The following is a 17390-nucleotide window of genomic DNA, read 5'->3' as shown; positions in this document are numbered from 1 at the left end:
AGCAGCTCTGATCACAGCTAGGCTATATTACTTTACTGACGCGTAAATCACTTCCTACAGATTGCACGTAACGTGTTTGTCCAACAGGATAAAGGCAGACAATTTATTTAACCGTATGGGGCGCAGTTGAACAGAAACTGGCTCCTGAGCGTCTTCCAGCAATGACAACAATGGAGTGTCTACTCACACCGTCGCAGCTCATCTGTGAGAACCGCAGTAACACTTCGATAGCGTCCTCAGTACGAAAGAACAACGTGTTTCTAATCACACAGCACATCGTGATTTCTTTAAAAAATTCTTTATTGTCTGAATCCAAAAACATATTTCATGTTTTCACAATAATACCTAATTTTAGCCAAAGTGATGGCTCAAATGGCTCTAAGCACTGTGAGGCTCAACATCTGATGTCATCAGTCCCCTAGACTTCGAACTTCTTAAACCTAACTAACCTAAGGACATCGCACACATCCATGCCCAAGGCAGGATTCTAACCTGCGACCGTAGCAGCCGCGTGGTTTCGGAATGAAGGGCCTAGAATTGCTCGACCACAGCGGCCGGCTCGTCAAAGTGAGTCTACAGCTACTTTCTGATGCATATCAGTTTAACGCTAACCAACAGTGCTGAAATGTTGATTGAAAGACGGCTAGAACTATCTACGTGTAAGCTGTATTCAATGTCGTTATGAACAGCGCTATGATTAAACACAATGAAATCTAAAAGACACGAAAAAATAGCTCGTTTGCCTCGGCGATGCAATTTGTTTCAGCAAAGGCACAAAAAGATTGGTAAATACTGCACCGCGGCGCATCCGTGAGGCGCCAAGGACGGTACTTAAAATAGAAATCGTAAGTTTTTGGCATTGCTCTCAAAATTCACTCACACGGAACCGACCTTTCTGCGGGTGCCATTGTTTGCAACACAAAGCAACCTGAATTGCATATCGCAAAAAGAGCCAAAGGCGGCATGCAAATAATTCCTGTGGGTCATTGCTGTAGTTAAGTAGTTACCTCTCAGATTATGTCCTATGTGCGGTAGAATGCACCGCTAATTACGAAGCTCTTTGAATACCCAATGATAACATCATTAAAGTGATGCTCCTTACGTTTCTGAGTTCACAATTATAAGGCTTTCTATGTAGAAAACGACCTTCCTGATTCTGTGATAGGTAAATCGTGCTCACAGGGGAGAGGTCCGTCATGCCACGTGGAAACCAATCGTATTTATTTTGATACTACTAGTTTAAATTTGTTAGTGTCCCAGTCCAAAAGTTAACTGCTTATACGTACCCGTACTGTAAGTCATCCCTACACACCCCCCATTCCTCAGAAACGTAACTCATTTATCGACGTGGCGCACCCTAGGAACCCGCGGCAATTGTTTTAGTAAGCGTTGCAACCATGGTCGAGAATGTGCGGAAATTTCACTGTCATCACAATGCTCATTGCAGAAGAATATTATACAGAGTGAACGTTAATAAAACCGACAAACTGCAGGGACTGATTCCTGATTGGAAATCGAGGAAAAAAGGTCGTATGATCGTGTGTCCAGAACTGCATCGTTGCCGCGGTAGATGGCGCTGGCGAATGAAAGTTCCTCTGACCTCTGCTGATAATCCTTGTTCTCGTAGCAGGTCATGGAGGTAGTAGTGGTTGTCATTCAGGACACTTAATCGTACTTTGGCTCACATTGGTGGACAGCTTGCCTGAAGCTTGTGTAAGTAGGCTGTTTAGGTTTTCTTATTGGTAACGCCACGTAACGCTCTGTATGAAAATCGCTGGCTGTGCTGTGTGCAGTCTGTGGCTAGTTTGCATTGTTGTCTGCCATTGTAGTGTTGGGCAGCTGGATGTTAACAGCGCGTAGCGTTGCGCAGTTGGAGGTGAGCCGCCAGCAGTGGTGGATGTGGGGAGAGAGATGGCGGAATTTTGAGAGCGGACGATCTGGACGTGTGTCCATCAGAAAGAGTAAATTTGTAATATTGGATATCATGGACTGATATATATATATACACTCCTGGAAATGGAAAAAAGGACACATTGACACCGGTGTGTCAGACCCACCATACTTGCTCCGGACACTGCGAGAGGGCTGTACAAGCAATGATCACACGCACGGCACAGCGGACACATCAGGAACCGCGGTGTTGGCCGTCGAATGGCGCTAGCTGCGCAGCATTTGTGCACCGCCGCCGTCAGTGTCAGCCAGTTTGCCGTGGCATACGGAGCTCGATCGCAGTCTTTAACACTGGTAGCATGCCGCGACAGCGTGGACGTGAACCGTATGTGCAGTTGACGGACTTTGAGCGAGGGCGTATAGTGGGCATGCGGGAGGCCGGGTGGACGTACCGCCGAATTGCTCAACACGTGGGGCGTGAGGTCTCCACAGTACATCGATGTTGTCGCCAGTGGTCGGCGGAAGGTGCACGTGCCCGTCGACCTGGGACCGGACCGCAGCGACGCACGGATGCACGCCAAGACCGTAGGATCCTACGCAGTGCCGTAGGGGACCGCACCGCCACTTCCCAGCAAATTAGGGACACTGTTGCTCCTGGGGTATCGGCGAGGACCATTCGCAACCGTCTCCATGAAGCTGGGCTACGGTCCCGCACACCGTTACGCCGTCTTCCGCTCACGCCCCAACATCGTGCAGCCCGCCTCCAGTGGTGTCGCGACAGGCGTGAATGGGAGGGACGAATGGAGACGTGTCGTCTTCAGCGATGAGAGTCGCTTTTGCCTTGGTGCCAATGATGGTCGTATGCGTGTTTGCGCCGTGCAGGTGAGCGCCACAATCAGGACTGCATACGACCGAGGCACACAGGGCCAACACCCGGCATCATGGTGTGGGGAGCCATCTCCTACACTGGCCGTACACCACTGGTGATCGTCGAGGGGACACTGAATAGTGCACGGTACATCCAAACCGTCATCGAACCCATCGTTCTACCATTCCTAGACCGGCAAGCGAACTTGCTGTTCCAACAGGACAATGCACGTCCGCATGTATCCCGTGCCACCCAACGTGCTGTAGAAGGTGTAAGTCAACTACCCTGGCCAGCAAGATCTCCGGATCTGTCCCCCATTGAGCATGTTTGGGACTGGATGAAGCGTCTTCTCACGCGGTCTGCACGTCCAGCACGAACGCTGGTCCAACTGAGGCGCCAGGTGGAAATAGCATGGCAAGCCGTTCCACAGGACTACATCCAGCATCTCTACGATCGTCTCCATGGGAGAATAGCAGCCTGCATTGCTGCGAAAGGTGGATATACACTGTACTAGTGCCGACATTGTGCATGCTCTGTTGCCTGTGTCTATGTGCCTGTGGTTCTGTCAGTGTGATCATGTGATGTATCTGACCCCAGGAATGTGTCAATAAAGTTTCCCCTTCCTGGGACAATGAATTCACGGTGTTCTTATTTCAATTTCCAGGAGTGTATATAATGACCTTTGAACACTATTAAGGTAAATACATTGTTTGTTCTCTATCAAAATCTTTCATTTGCCAACTATGCCTATCAGTAGTTAGTGACTTCAGTAGTGTGAATCTTTTATTTAGCTGGCCGTAGTGGCGCTCGCTGTATTGCAGTAGTTCGAGTAACGAAGATTTTTGTGAGGTAAGTTTATTTGTGAAAGGTATAGGTTAATGTTAGTCAGGGCCATTCTTTTGTAGGGATTATTGAAAGTCAGATTGCGTTGGGCTAAAAATATTGTGTGTCAGTTTAGTGTTGATCAGGATAGGTAAAGAGCGAAATGTCTGGGTACGTTCAGTTTTGCTCAGCTGTTTGAAAATCAAATAATGTAAGAGATTTATCAGCACAGTAATTCATTAATTTTTCTGGACGTTTCACTTCTACTAGGGTTCGCATCAATATCCTATAGAACCCGGTCCTCCAAATCTGGTGCACGCTGAATCTGCCGCCTCCCTGCACGTTCGTCTGTCTGAAAAGATACATGATTATACAGACGCCCAGAATGGGCTTGAAATGTTGTATTATGTCGTTGGTATAGTCGTGCTGTCTCTAGACCGTTTCCATCTGATTGACCGTACACAAACACCATCTTGGCTTGTTCCCGACATTCTGCTGCGTACAGTATGCTGCGTCAATAATACAGCCTGCAACACAACATAGAACACACCACACGTGGCTAGAGGAAATGTCATTCGTCGGTGCCATCTAACGAGCAAACGATGCATTTCCAGACCCAAGTTCGTAGGACCTTCTTTCCTCCATTTCCAGGCAGGAATCCGTCCCTGGTGTTTGTCGGTTTTATTAATGTTCAACCTGTATATGTGATGTCTGTTCTTTCGGACATGTCCAAAAGAACAGATACAATTTTCATCTCGCAGCCATTATGAACCAAAGCACAAAGGAGTTAATGACATCAACTGCTGGTGGGCTTTGATTTAAATCGTTGGGGAAAGTTGAAAATTACAGACAAACCTGCATTCGAACCTGGGCCTTCTGCTTATTGGGCAGATGCGCTGATCACTGCGCCACCCTGAAACAGTGCTGATCGCAACTGGATGGACTATCCTACCTCGCCAAAGTCGGATCCAAAGTCTCAACAGGTCTGATGGGAGGCGTGCTAGGGCAGTCCATAAAGCTGCTATCAGTACTGTGTGAGGATGGCGCAGTGGCTAGCGCATCCGCCCAATAAGCAGGAGGCCCAGGTTTGCCTGTAATTTTCAACTTTCCTCGTTGATCAGTGCTCATTGGCAGATAATGTCATTAATTGCTTTCTATCTTGAAAGAATATTACTTCGAGACTGTGTTAAAAACTAAAGTGAACAAGATTTTTTTATCTTTCTTTCTTTTTATTTCAGGTATTTATTTGAAATACACCGGCCTTAAAAATATTCTGTGTAATGTATAATCTTGCAGAGTAGAGTTCACAGGGAGCCGTGTGAATGATTTTCCACTCGCTGTGGAGACCTACAACTGACGCTAGCTGAAGCCACCAACAGAAAATACACTTGAATATTATCTGATGTGCCACAACGTGGTTTTTTAAAGGAACATTCAAATTATCATACATATTTTTTGAAAGATTGTACTGTATAGTGCATTGATTGAATGCAGATGATATGTAAGTGATAAGTGGAGTTCCATGTGTTCTAAATATGAATTTTACACCCGTAGAAATGAAGGTTTAGATGGATGTAAGCATTTAAGGGAAATAATAATTCGTCTTTTTTGAGCCACGTGAAGAGCCAACGATACTATGATACGTGACTAGACCTGCGATATAGCCAAAGATATAGGTGCGAAAAATTTAGAAACAACATAAAATTGGATCTAGGAAGATAAATTTATACTTAAAATCAGAAAAGAAATTTAAACCAAAACGATCGAAGCTTTTGTTCCAGATGCGAAGAACAAAACGTATGGTTCACTAAAATCTCACCTATATAATGCAGAAGAATGTAATTTTCAAAAAAGACATGCATGCTACAAGAAAGGTGGCAACCAAAGGGGAGAAGTCCAGAACATGTCTGCACACTCACACTCACTAATGAATGGATACGGTTGTCTTCAATAGTCGGCTGGAAAATTGGGCCACATGTTCAAAAGCGAAATGTTCTGTGCAAAAATCTGATGGTATACTCAACGATTTTAGTGAATTAGATATCTGTTTCCATTCATCTCGCTCTTCTTCTGTTTTATGGGAGCAAATCGCTTTTATCTATTTAGATTCTTTGTTAGAGAACAAGATTTTTGTATCATTGTGTGCAGTGATTCGAACTTGCCCTGACAAAGAAGTGCACACGTTTCAGATTCTATGTGATGCGATGCACATAGATTAGCTCGTCAGTCGAAGGCACTTTACAGGACATTAACAGGAAACAATTAGCGACATATATAGACTCATTGACAGTTCGTTTTGCGTAAAATCGTCGAATTATGTTTGTGGCTGACATGGCTGTCAAGTTTCGTCCGTTACTGCATTATATTTATTGTGCTGCCTCCTAACAAATTAAAAAAGTTGTACGTGACATATATGTTGTACTTCTCTAAATAAATTTAATAATATTTTACTATTTTCAATCATAGGATTCAGCCTTTAGCATAACAAACTACTGAAAAATCAAGGTGTCGTGAAGAGCGAAAATTCAGGGCTATACGTCAGCAAGTCTCACACACATAATGTGTGCAAATGTAAGATGCTCCATTAGTTTTTAGTAACTCTCAATCCATACCGGCAGTTAAAATTCCTACACACGAGATTCTTACCAAGGTGATGACCAGACCAAGAAAAATAAAACTAGATTTCGACACGACAGGTCGGACTATTCCCTTATCAGCAATAAAGTCCCACGATGAGGAATCCTAACCTATGCTTGCAGGTATTCCGTTTTCCAGCACAGCGCAGCAGCTCACATGATTTTCTACTGTGTACAAGGATTCCTTGAATTGAAAACAGAATTGTCACGAGTTTGAAGGCATCAAGAAATGACCTGCTTTCTTCGCGTTGAACATCAGTCTCTTCAGCAAGTTTCGCTCTCCGTCGACCTCAAAGAGGTATTCGTATACAGGAGAACTCGATGAAGCGGCGAACAGCTCGACGGTTTCCTGGATGCCGTCGAAGAAGAGGGCGTCGGTCATCATCTGCAGGCAAAAAAGATGCTCACCTCAGTAATTCTCTATTATAGGGGAAATCCAGGAGAGATGGCGCACATTTGCAAAATCGCGTATGTACCATGGCGCACTTTTAGCAAAACTTTTTTTGTAACAACTAAACGCACCAGTTGTCCATTCATAAAATTCTGTGGACCTTTTCAATGTAACATTTAAACATAATATTTGACCATGATAACATGAACCATGAACCATGGACCTTGCCGTTGGTGGGGAGGCTTGCGTGCCTCAGCGATACAGATAGCCGTACCGTAGGTGCAACCACAACGGAGGGGTATCTGTTGAGAGGCCAGACAAACGTGTGGTTCCTGAAGAGGGGCAGCAGCCTTTTCAGTAGTTGCAAGGGCAACAGTCTGGATGATTGACTGATCTGGCCTTGTAACAATAACCAAAACGGCCTTGCTGTGCTGGTACTGCGAACGGCTGAAAGCAAGGGGAAACTACAGCCGTAATTTTTCCCGAGGGCATGCAGCTTTACTGTATGATTACATGATGATGGCGTCCTCTTGGGTAAAATATTCCGGAGGTAAAATAGTCCCCCATTCGGATCTCCGGGCGGGGACTACTCAAGAGGATGTCGTTATCAGGAGAAAGAAAACTGGCGTTCTACGGATCGGAGCGTGGAATGTCAGATCCCTTAATCGGGCAGGTAGGTTAGAAAATTTAAAAAGGGAAATGGATAGGTTGAAGTTAGATATAGTGGGAATTAGTGAAGTTCGGTGGCAGGAGGAACAAGACTTCTGGTCAGGTGACTACAGGGTTATAAACACAAAATCAAATAGGGGTAATGCAGGAGTAGCTTTAATAATGAATAGGAAAATAGGAATGCGGGTAAGCTACTACAAACAGCATAGTGAACGCATTATTGTGGCCAAGATAGATACGAAGCCCACGCCTACTACAGTAGTACAAGTTTATATGCCAACTAGTTCTGCAGATGACGAAGAAATTGAAGAAATGTATGATGAAATAAAAGAAATTATTCAGATTGTGAAGGGAGACGAAAATTTAATAGTCATGGGTGACTGGAATTCGAGTGTAGGAAAAGGGAGAGAAGGAAACATAGTAGGTGAATATGGATTGGGGGACAGAAATGAAAGAGGAAGCCGCCTGGTCGAATTTTGCACAGAGCACAACATAATCATAACTAACACTTGGTTTAAGAATCATGAAAGAAGGTTGTATACATGGAAGAACCCTGGAGATACTAAAAGGTATCAGATAGATTATATAATGGTAAGACAGAGATTTAGGAACCAGGTTTTAAATTGTAAGACATTTCCAGGGGCAGATGTGGACTCTGACCACAATCTATTGGTTATGACCTGTAGATTAAAACTGAAGAAACTGCAAAAAGGTGGGAATTTGAGGAGATGGGACCTGTATAAACTAAAAGAACCAGAGGTTGTACAGAGATTCAGGGAGAGCATAAGGGAGCAATTGACAGGAATGGGGGAAATAAATACAGTAGAAGAAGAATGGGTAGCTTTGAGGGATGAAGTAGTGAAGGCAGCAGAGGATCAAGTAGGTAAAAAGACAAGGGCTAGTAGAAATCCTTGGGTAACAGAAGAAATATTGAATTTAATTGATGAAAGGGGAAAATATAAAAATGCAGTAAGTGAAACAGGCAAAAAGGAATACAAACGTCTCAAAAATGAGATCGACAGGAAGTGCAAAATGGCTAAGCAGGGATGGCTAGAGGACAAATGTAAGGATGTAGAGGCCTATCTCACTAGGGGTAAGATAGATACCGCCTACAGGAAAATTAAAGAGACCTTTGGAGATAAGAGAACGACTTGTATGAATATCAAGAGCTCAGATGGAAACCCAGTTCTAAGCAAAGAAGGGAAAGCAGAAAGGTGGAAGGAGTATATAGAGGGTCTATACAAGGGCGATGTACTTGAGGACAATATTATGGAAATAGAAGAGAATGTAGATGAAGATGAAATGGGAGATATGATACTGCGTGAAGAGTTTGACAGAACACTGAAAGACCTGAGTCGAAACAAGGCCCCCGGAGTAGACAATATTCCATTGGAACTACTGACGGCCGTGGGAGAGCCAGTCCTGACAAAACTCTACCATCTGGTGAGCAAGATGTATGAAACAGGCGAAATACCCTCAGACTTCAAGAAGAATATAATAATTCCAATCCCAAAGAAAGCAGGTGTTGACAGATGTGAAAATTACCGAACTATCAGCTTAATAAGTCACAGCTGCAAAATACTAACACGAATTCTTTACAGACGAATGGAAAAACTAGTAGAAGCCAACCTCGGGGAAGATCAGTTTGGATTCCGTAGAAACACTGGAACACGTGAGGCAATACTGACCTTACGACTTATCTTAGAAGAAAGATTAAGGAAAGGCAAACCTACGTTTCTAGCATTTGTAGACTTAGAGAAAGCTTTTGACAATGTTGACTGGAATACTCTCTTTCAAATTCTAAAGGTGGCAGGGGTAAAATACAGGGAGCGAAAGGCTATTTACAATTTGTACAGAAACCAGATGGCAGTTATAAGAGTCGAGGGACATAAAAGGGAAGCAGTGGTTGGGAAGGGAGTAAGACAGGGTTGTAGCCTCTCCCCGATGTTGTTCAATCTGTATATTGAGCAAGCAGTAAAGGAAACAAAAGAAAAATTCGGAGTAGGTATTAAAATTCATGGAGAAGAAATAAAAACTTTGAGGTTCGCCGATGACATTGTAATTCTGTCAGAGACAGCAAAGGACTTGGATGAGCAGTTGAATGGAATGGACAGTGTCTTGAAAGGAGGATATAAGATGAACATCAACAAAAGCAAAACAAGGATAATGGAATGTAGTCTAATTAATTCGGGTGATGCTGAGGGAATTAGATTAGGAAATGAGGCACTTAAAGTAGTAAAGGAGTTTTGCTATTTGGGGAGCAAAATAACTGATGATGGTCGAAGTAGAGAGGATATAAAATGTAGGCTGGCAATGGCAAGGAAAGCGTTTCTGAAGAAGAGAAATTTGTTAACATCCAGTATAGATTTAAGTGTCAGGAAGTCATTTCTGAAAGTATTCGTATGGAGTGTAACCATGTATGGAAGTGAGACATGGACGATAAATAGTTTGGACAAGAAGAGAATAGAAGCTTTCGAAATGTGGTGCTACAGAAGAATGCTGAAGATTAGATGGGTAGATCACATAACTAATGAGGAAGTATTGAATAGGATTGGGGAGAAGAGAAGTTTGTGGCACAACTTGACCAGAAGAAGGGATCGGTTGGTAGGACATGTTCTGAAGCATCAAGGGATCACCAATTTAGTATTGGAGGGCAGCGTGGAGGGTAAAAATCGTAGAGGGAGACCAAGAGATGAATACACTAAGCAGATTCAGAAGGATGTAGGTTGCAGTAGGTACTGGGAGATGAAAAAGCTTGCACAGGATAGAGTAGCATGGAGAGCTGCATCAAACCAGTCTCAGGACTGAAGACCACAACAACAACAACAACATCTTTACATTGCGGCGTCTATTCCTTATGCTATGGGTAATACACCGCATGCTAAAAACAGCAAAACTAACGAGTTTTTTTTTAAGTGAAAACATGTATATATACACTTAGAAATACATTTTAGATTATAAATATGTTATGGAGGTGAAGTATTAACAATAGTTTTCTTTAATATCTCATTTATGCATCTAAGTAGTGCACTGGTTTAGGTAACTAGATTACTTACTCACAGTTGAAAACATTAAAACTGAGACATATAATCGAGTTATGGTTAGTTAATGCATCCAATAAATCCTGGCGGAATATATAAACCAAAAGCAAAGGTAAGGTCTCCAAACCTAATTCATTTGGGTTTCTTTGTATTTGCTTGCGAGAGTAACATATTCTTAGCATATGACTCATATTCGGTGATGAGTAGTGAGAGCAGGCGAGACGTCGCATAGACCTCTCACCGAAATGAAAACAACGAATTAACGGATGTGAACTATGTTACAACAAAGGAATTCGAGAGTCAAAACTCACAAAACGGAACGCAAGCGGCATAACATGTTGGTACCTGTGTAGAAGAAATAGGAGGTACGCACGTCTGGAGGTCCCTTTGTTACACGTCGTTGTTGCATGCGGACATTACTCTATGACACGTACACAGATTTGAATACAACGAAAACACGTCCATGACCGGACGGACAGTTCGTAATTTTGTGTAAAAAGATATTGGGTACGCAGGAGATTTGAACCCAAACCTTCCCATTTGTAATCTATCACTGTGACCACAGAACCACAATTCCTCTTTGTCTGCAATATCGACAATGTAGGAGCATGCATACACGACGCACATATCAATGAGATGGAGTATGATTCTTCGATAAAATGTATTCGCGCCAACATAACTCCTATACATATTAATCGGCATGCGTTTAAGTCAACTCCACCCATACAGCACTTACATTCTGTAACAACGTCTGGCCATGCAACATCAAAATATTTTCGGTCGGTCACTGCCCAATGTTTCACACATGCGACTGGATTTATTACTTTGTATGACGATGCAAGGACGCCAGACTTCTTATACCATTTCAGCGCTATGATGTTCCTTTCTGTTTCAGTTCTGTAATCATTTGATCCTCGTCCCTGCTTTTTCAGCTCTCTGTCCATTTTTGGATTGCAATCTTGAGGTGTTGTGGAGCTGACATTGGCAACATCCGACATTCCATAGTTTTCCACGACAGAAATAAGGTTGTAACAGGTGAACCAATTGTCTGTAAACGCTTCATATTGTCCTTCTACAAGCCTTATCACTACATCACCACTTATACCAAGATCAGCTTCATTAGGTATGGTTCGTTTACCTCGGTATATTTCAAATTCGTACACAATTCTACGGGCAAAAACTTTTATACCCCATTTGCGCAGTTCATTTTTTATATATTATGTCAGGAATGAAAAATAAGTGAAAAATTTTGTTTGATTTTGTCAACAAATTGTCACACCTCTGAAAACTTGTCACAATCAGGAGCTTCTCTTTGTTTGATTGCAGTGTTGTCGTTCACTTGTAAATAATTCATAGCTTATCAAACCTATTCCTAAGCAAGGAGTCAGCTATTGGAGGAAATCTTGTAGCCTCCGGCCAGTACATTCCATAACTAGGCTTTTTCACAACACCTGAAAGGGTGTGCATCCCAAGATACTTTTCCGTTTCACGAACATTTGTATCCAAAGATGCACCAGTTTTCTGTGTACAGTATAGATTTTATTTAAAGGTGACAGTTCATCTTGTGAAGGGTCAGAGAAAATTGCGGTACATGATGTAGCCACTCCTTAGACGTCCTTCATTCTCCATCGTAGCTCCCGGCGTCTATTGCATTGAATTCTCTGAGCCGAATGATGTGCTTCACAGTTGGGACTAACAAGTAACTACCTTGAAGCCAAGGGAACATCATCTTCAACATTGCCTTAGGTGTCCAGAATTTCAACCATATCGAGATCCAGCCCTCGAACAAACCGTGTATCTGACTCAATACGGTCCTGCCGCTTAGCGGTTTCAGTATCTTTCTCCACATCAAACATATCAAGGTCCAGATCAGGTAAATCACCTTTGAGGAGTAACAATATTTCTTCCACTGAAGGTGATTTATCGTTGCGAATCATCTAGTAATCAAGCAAGAAATTTTGACTAAAGCAGGAAAATACTGGTAAATTATATTAAAATATAAATATGATCAATTAGTATATTATAGTGTACTGCGTTAGATATCGTAACAAATTCCTAATGAGTTCCAAGTAACAAGTTAACAAAATTGACATAATTTTCAAACCGTCTACTAGTTAATTTACACATTCAACTATAATTTTCAAATTATTTGCTTCTTTTGCCTTGATACGATATTTTGAAAGTCCTGCTACATGTACTATAGCTTAGACACCATGCAACACTACGTTTTTTAATGCAATTCAGCCTGATGCTCTCTCTTTTATCGAATTCACGGTAACCAGTCTAATCACAATGATTTTGGAGGGTCCTGCAATGTTCTTTACAATCTTTGGAAGAATAGCCTGGTCTTGAGGAGCTGTTAATATGATGATGTCATACGCATCATCGCTACGGTCGTAGGTTCGAATCCTGCCTCGGGCATGGATGTGTGTGATGTCCTTAGGTTAGCTAGGTTTAAGTAGTTCTAAGTTCTAGGGGACTGATGACCTCAGATGTTAAGTCCCATAGTGCTCAGAGCCATTTGAACCATACGCATCACTAGGCTGAAAGGGCTAAATAACCCTTTACTATACATAAGTTAAAGATTAATATGTATTTTTGACCATCTTTTTAAAGAAGTTTATTTTTAGAAATCTGTTTCAACTCTTTAGACAATTTGTTATAAAATTTATTCCTTAGTACAAATACTGTTTTTACATTTATGTTTATTCTTCCTTGGCTTATTTATTCGGTCGAGATCTTGTTTCATAGTCGTATATTAAGGTATTTGTGCAGTAATTATCAAGCTTTTTAAGTGTTAACTGAGAGGAAAATACTTGTGTATGTTATGGAAAGAAACAATGGAGGTCGTTTAACGAGACGCCCGATCACACTATGTTAGGACAGAAGGTTCATCTCAGCGGACACCGATATTTTGTACACTCTATGAGATGTACATTGCTGGAAGAAAAAGCGATACCCTCAGTAACAAGGTCATTTTATCGACAAGTGAGGTGCAGGTAATTAATCATTGTACGAGTATGTGAAAACAAATTCCGACCAAATGAAACACAAATGTTACAGTAAAGGACGCCCAAAGTGTCGCGGCCTTACACAGTAGATCCAGTGATACGTTGTCCCAAGCAGCTTGTGCCTTTTGTTGCAACTCGGCAATAATTCTTAAAAGACCCTGGAGAACGAGTCACCACCCAGTTCACCATGTCCTATATGTGTTCAATTGGCGAGAGATCTGGTGATCTTGCTGGCCAGGACAGCTGTTGTACACCACGAAGAGCACGCTGCGCCAGAGAAGTCGTATGTGGATGTGCGCTGTCTTGCTGTAAGAGCAGACCGCGTTCCTGTACCAGAAACGGCAGTATTACGGCGATAACAACCCGTGAAATGTAGCGGAACTGGTAACTTTACCATGCAGAAACACCAGATGTGAGTGCTAGCTGTACTGACTGCCCACCACACCACGAAGCATGGGATGGGACCTGTGTGCTGTGGACGGATGCAGTCTGGAACAGGCAGCTCACCAGGTTTACGCCAGACGTATGTACATCCGTCTTTCACATGCAGACACAACCTATTCTCATCACTGAAGACAACAGATCGCCATTCTGAGCTTCAGTCGACTCTTTTACGTCTCCATAGAAGATTTTGGCGTCGTCGTGGTGTCAGTGGTAGCTTGAGCAGACGCGCACGTGATCCTAATTCTGCTGCAAGCAGAAGGTTCCCAGTGGCCCCTGGTGACGTAGCAGGGGCGACATCTGCCTGCATTTCGTCTTCCGGTCGGCCGCTCCCGTCGCACAGTGTGTTGATCTTGACATGCATCTGTATTAACTGGACGTCCAGAACCTGGTCTGTAGCTGAGGGAATGTTTCACATAACACTGTTGGAGACTGCTACGGTCGCAGGTTCGAATCCTGCCTCGGGCATGGATGTGTGTGGTGTCCTTAGGTTAGTTAGGTTTAAGTAGTTCTAAGTTCTAGGGGACTGATGACCACAGATGTTAAGTCTCATAGTGCTCAGAGCCATTTGAACCATTTTGAACACTGTTGGAAGCAACAGCGCAATACCGATACATAGTGCCCAACATGGGCAGCAACCCATCGAAACGTCCATCCAGTCTCCCGCAGGCCACTATGCGATCCCGTTCAAATGGCTGTAGCTTTTCAACAGGAAGCACGCACACTTTGATGTACATGGTTTACCCTAGAGTGAATGTTGCAAACACTGTTCATCTTTAAACTCAACACAGTTACTGCCTGTATGGTTAAAATGGACAAGCTTCCTGACGACATCTGACCGCCAATGACAGTGACAAATAAATCACTAATACTCCAACCTCTCAGTATCCAACGCACCCCTCTCCCCCTGGTGCCATGGAACACAGTCCTTGTGGATGTTGCCTTTTTTTTCGGCAGTGCATAGCGATGATTATTTGCTGTCCACATAGTGTCAGAGGGGCCTGAAGCTGATATAGTCTATCGACCGTATTTGGTCAAAAACTACGCCAGAGCGGAAGTGAGCTGGAACAGAGCCAGCCATAGACAGGTGAGAGTGTTGTGCATTGCAAAGCAAAACGTTGCCGAAAAAAAGAAATGGTGTTGCAAAGCGCAGCCAGATGGGCGGAGTATAGCAACAGTCGACACTGCAATACGCAAGCGGAAGGACAGAAGCCTTTCCTCACTTGCCACCAGGGAAGTATTTAGAGCACATGTCTTAACATGTCTGGAGCGTATAAGTACTCAGTCATCTATGTATTAAATGATTCTTGTCTCAGTATCACAGCTTACACAACGAGCCTGTGACACCCGGAACGACCTCCTGTAAAGCAATACTGGGTCCGTTGTTCAACCACAAGACAGGGCAGCCTGCCCTGAGTCATGAGGGAGCCGCCCATTCGCTGGAGGAAATTCATGGCCATCGTCAGCTGCGCCACCTCACTGTCATCATGTTCGCAGCCGGAGACACTGCTGACAGTGGCATTCGACTGCCACTACACTCGGCAAGACGTCTATTGTTTCGCGTGAGAGGCGACTGGACGCCTCCAACAAGCCATTTATGATGTACCACAACTGAGGGTCAGAATAGGCATATTAATTGAACAAATCTACTATCATCATGATGTCTCGTTTCACTCTCCATGGGTGACAACCAATGGTCATTCAACACTGGTGTCAGAACACTGACGTTGCCTTCTTAGAGAAATGTCTGAACCTACAGCCTACAGTACAAGGAGTAAAAAAAATTATTGTGGTCATGGAGAAGAAGTTTGACTGTCGAGGATTTTGTAAAGTAGATTTTATTGCATGTTGAGAACCAGTGAATTTGTCTAATTTTAGAGGTAATGGGAATGATGGTAAGTTAGTGCTTGTTAGATTTGCCTTGAGGCTCACTCAGCACCATGAATGAAATACGTTCCGGTAAAATGTTTACCTGTAACTATTGGGGGCACATGGCTAGGCATACCGGGAGTCGAGATGCATCATTATTAGACCTAAGAATTAGGTTAATATATTTCGTTTTCTTTTCTTGTGAGTGTTAGTTCTCAAAGTGAGTGTTGTCAAAGACAAAGCTTAGACGGAACCAGAGACCCAATATGAGTGACAGCTGGAAGCAGTAAGCATATTGTTTCAAAAGGTAGCACAATTAATAGCAGATAATACAGAACTGCATGGGTAGGTAGAATTGCGAACGTCACAACGGGGTGTAGATTTGTCACTCACAAGTTTAATTGCTCCTGTTTCTGGTAAGGCAACCGAGGATATGCAGGGCTTTGTGGGAGACCTTGGAAATCTGGCTCAAGTGGGAGTTTGGGCTGATAAGGTATTATTGGATGTTGCAGAACTGAGACTAAAAGGGGAAGCGAAAACTTATGTAGGATATACAGAAGCTCTTAAGCGAGCCAACACATTCAAAGAATTTAAAGAGGGGTTAATTCAGAGATAAACGAGGTAGTGCCAGGAACTGTAGGGAACAATTATGGGTAGTAACTAAAAAAAATACCGAAACTGTGGAGCAATTTGCAGATGGGATGAGGAAAATTAATGAATGTGTCTATGAATTTGGACAGGATGCTGCAGTTAATGAAATTATTTTGTAAGAAGCTGAACAGAGGGCGGTCGATGCTTCTTTAAGAGGGTTGCATGCAGAAATGTTAAGACATGTGCGGTCAGGGGGTTCGATGGATTTTTGCACAGCAGTGCAGTTAGCTATAGAATGTGAGGAGATTGATTTGTCAACTGGAATGCAGGGTAAACGGACAGTGTTTGCAAATAATATAAAATGTTTAAGGTGTGGAGGCTGAGTTGCCAGTCTCACGATGATGTGAATAAAGTAAGAGAAAATAATATTTTTAGAAGTAGAGGACCAGGAAGGGATAAGGCTTAAACACCAACGGGAACCCCAGGTCCACCTACGGTTATTCCCAGTAATATTGGGTGCTACAAAACCGTATGCAAAGGTGGACTGTGCGATAAGAGGTATAGTACGAAAAAATGGTTGCACGATATTATTGGGTACACGGGCGCATGTGTCAGTTGCCAGTAGTGTTCTGTTGAAATATAAGCAATGGGGTTTGCCACTGGTACAGACTGCATGGAGTGGAGGATAAAAATGTCACACTATTAGGACTGGTGGACATAGACTTTTGGCTGGATACAGTTCAATTTAAACATTATGTAGAGATTCTGCCACATGTGAATGAGGCTACATGATACTGGGATTAGAGTTCTTATTTCAACATTGTGCCATAATCGATCGTCAGCAACATACGGTGGAACCTGATGGAAAAATGTTTCAGTAGGTGAAGCCATTGCCAGTTCAGCAGTGTCACAAAGGGTCTCTGTTGCGAAAGACAAACCGATTGAACTGTTAACGATCACACTAAAACTTAATTTGTGCAATTTTGATTCTAGGGCTACTGGGAAATCACTTTGGGTCACTGCTGAGTTTAGCAGAGTTAGGAACTTTGTGTGTAGCGGAATCATTGGAAGAGAATGAAGTATTAGATCAGGCAGGTTGCTTGGTTAAAAAGAGGTATTGTATGCATACAACAAATAAGGGGTGAAAAAAGGTACCTGTTT

The 17390-nt window shown here is 43.0% G+C and overlaps 1 protein-coding gene across 1 annotated transcript in view; it reads right to left on the bottom strand.

The window, feature by feature from the left end:
- Positions 1-17390, bottom strand: part of LOC124775452 (juvenile hormone esterase-like) — a 188368-nt gene that overhangs the window by 21535 nt on the left and 149443 nt on the right. The window contains exon 9 of the mRNA XM_047250284.1: positions 6451-6601. Coding sequence (XP_047106240.1) covers positions 6451-6601 — 151 coding nt within the window. The remainder of the gene's footprint in view (positions 1-6450; positions 6602-17390) is intronic.

Source organism: Schistocerca piceifrons, chromosome 2 (assembly GCF_021461385.2).
Source record: "Schistocerca piceifrons isolate TAMUIC-IGC-003096 chromosome 2, iqSchPice1.1, whole genome shotgun sequence".
In the NCBI taxonomy this organism is placed as follows: Eukaryota; Metazoa; Arthropoda; class Insecta; order Orthoptera; family Acrididae; genus Schistocerca; species Schistocerca piceifrons.
The sequence above is the reverse complement of the archived record's forward strand: the minus strand, read 5'-3'. Positions and strand labels throughout refer to the sequence as shown.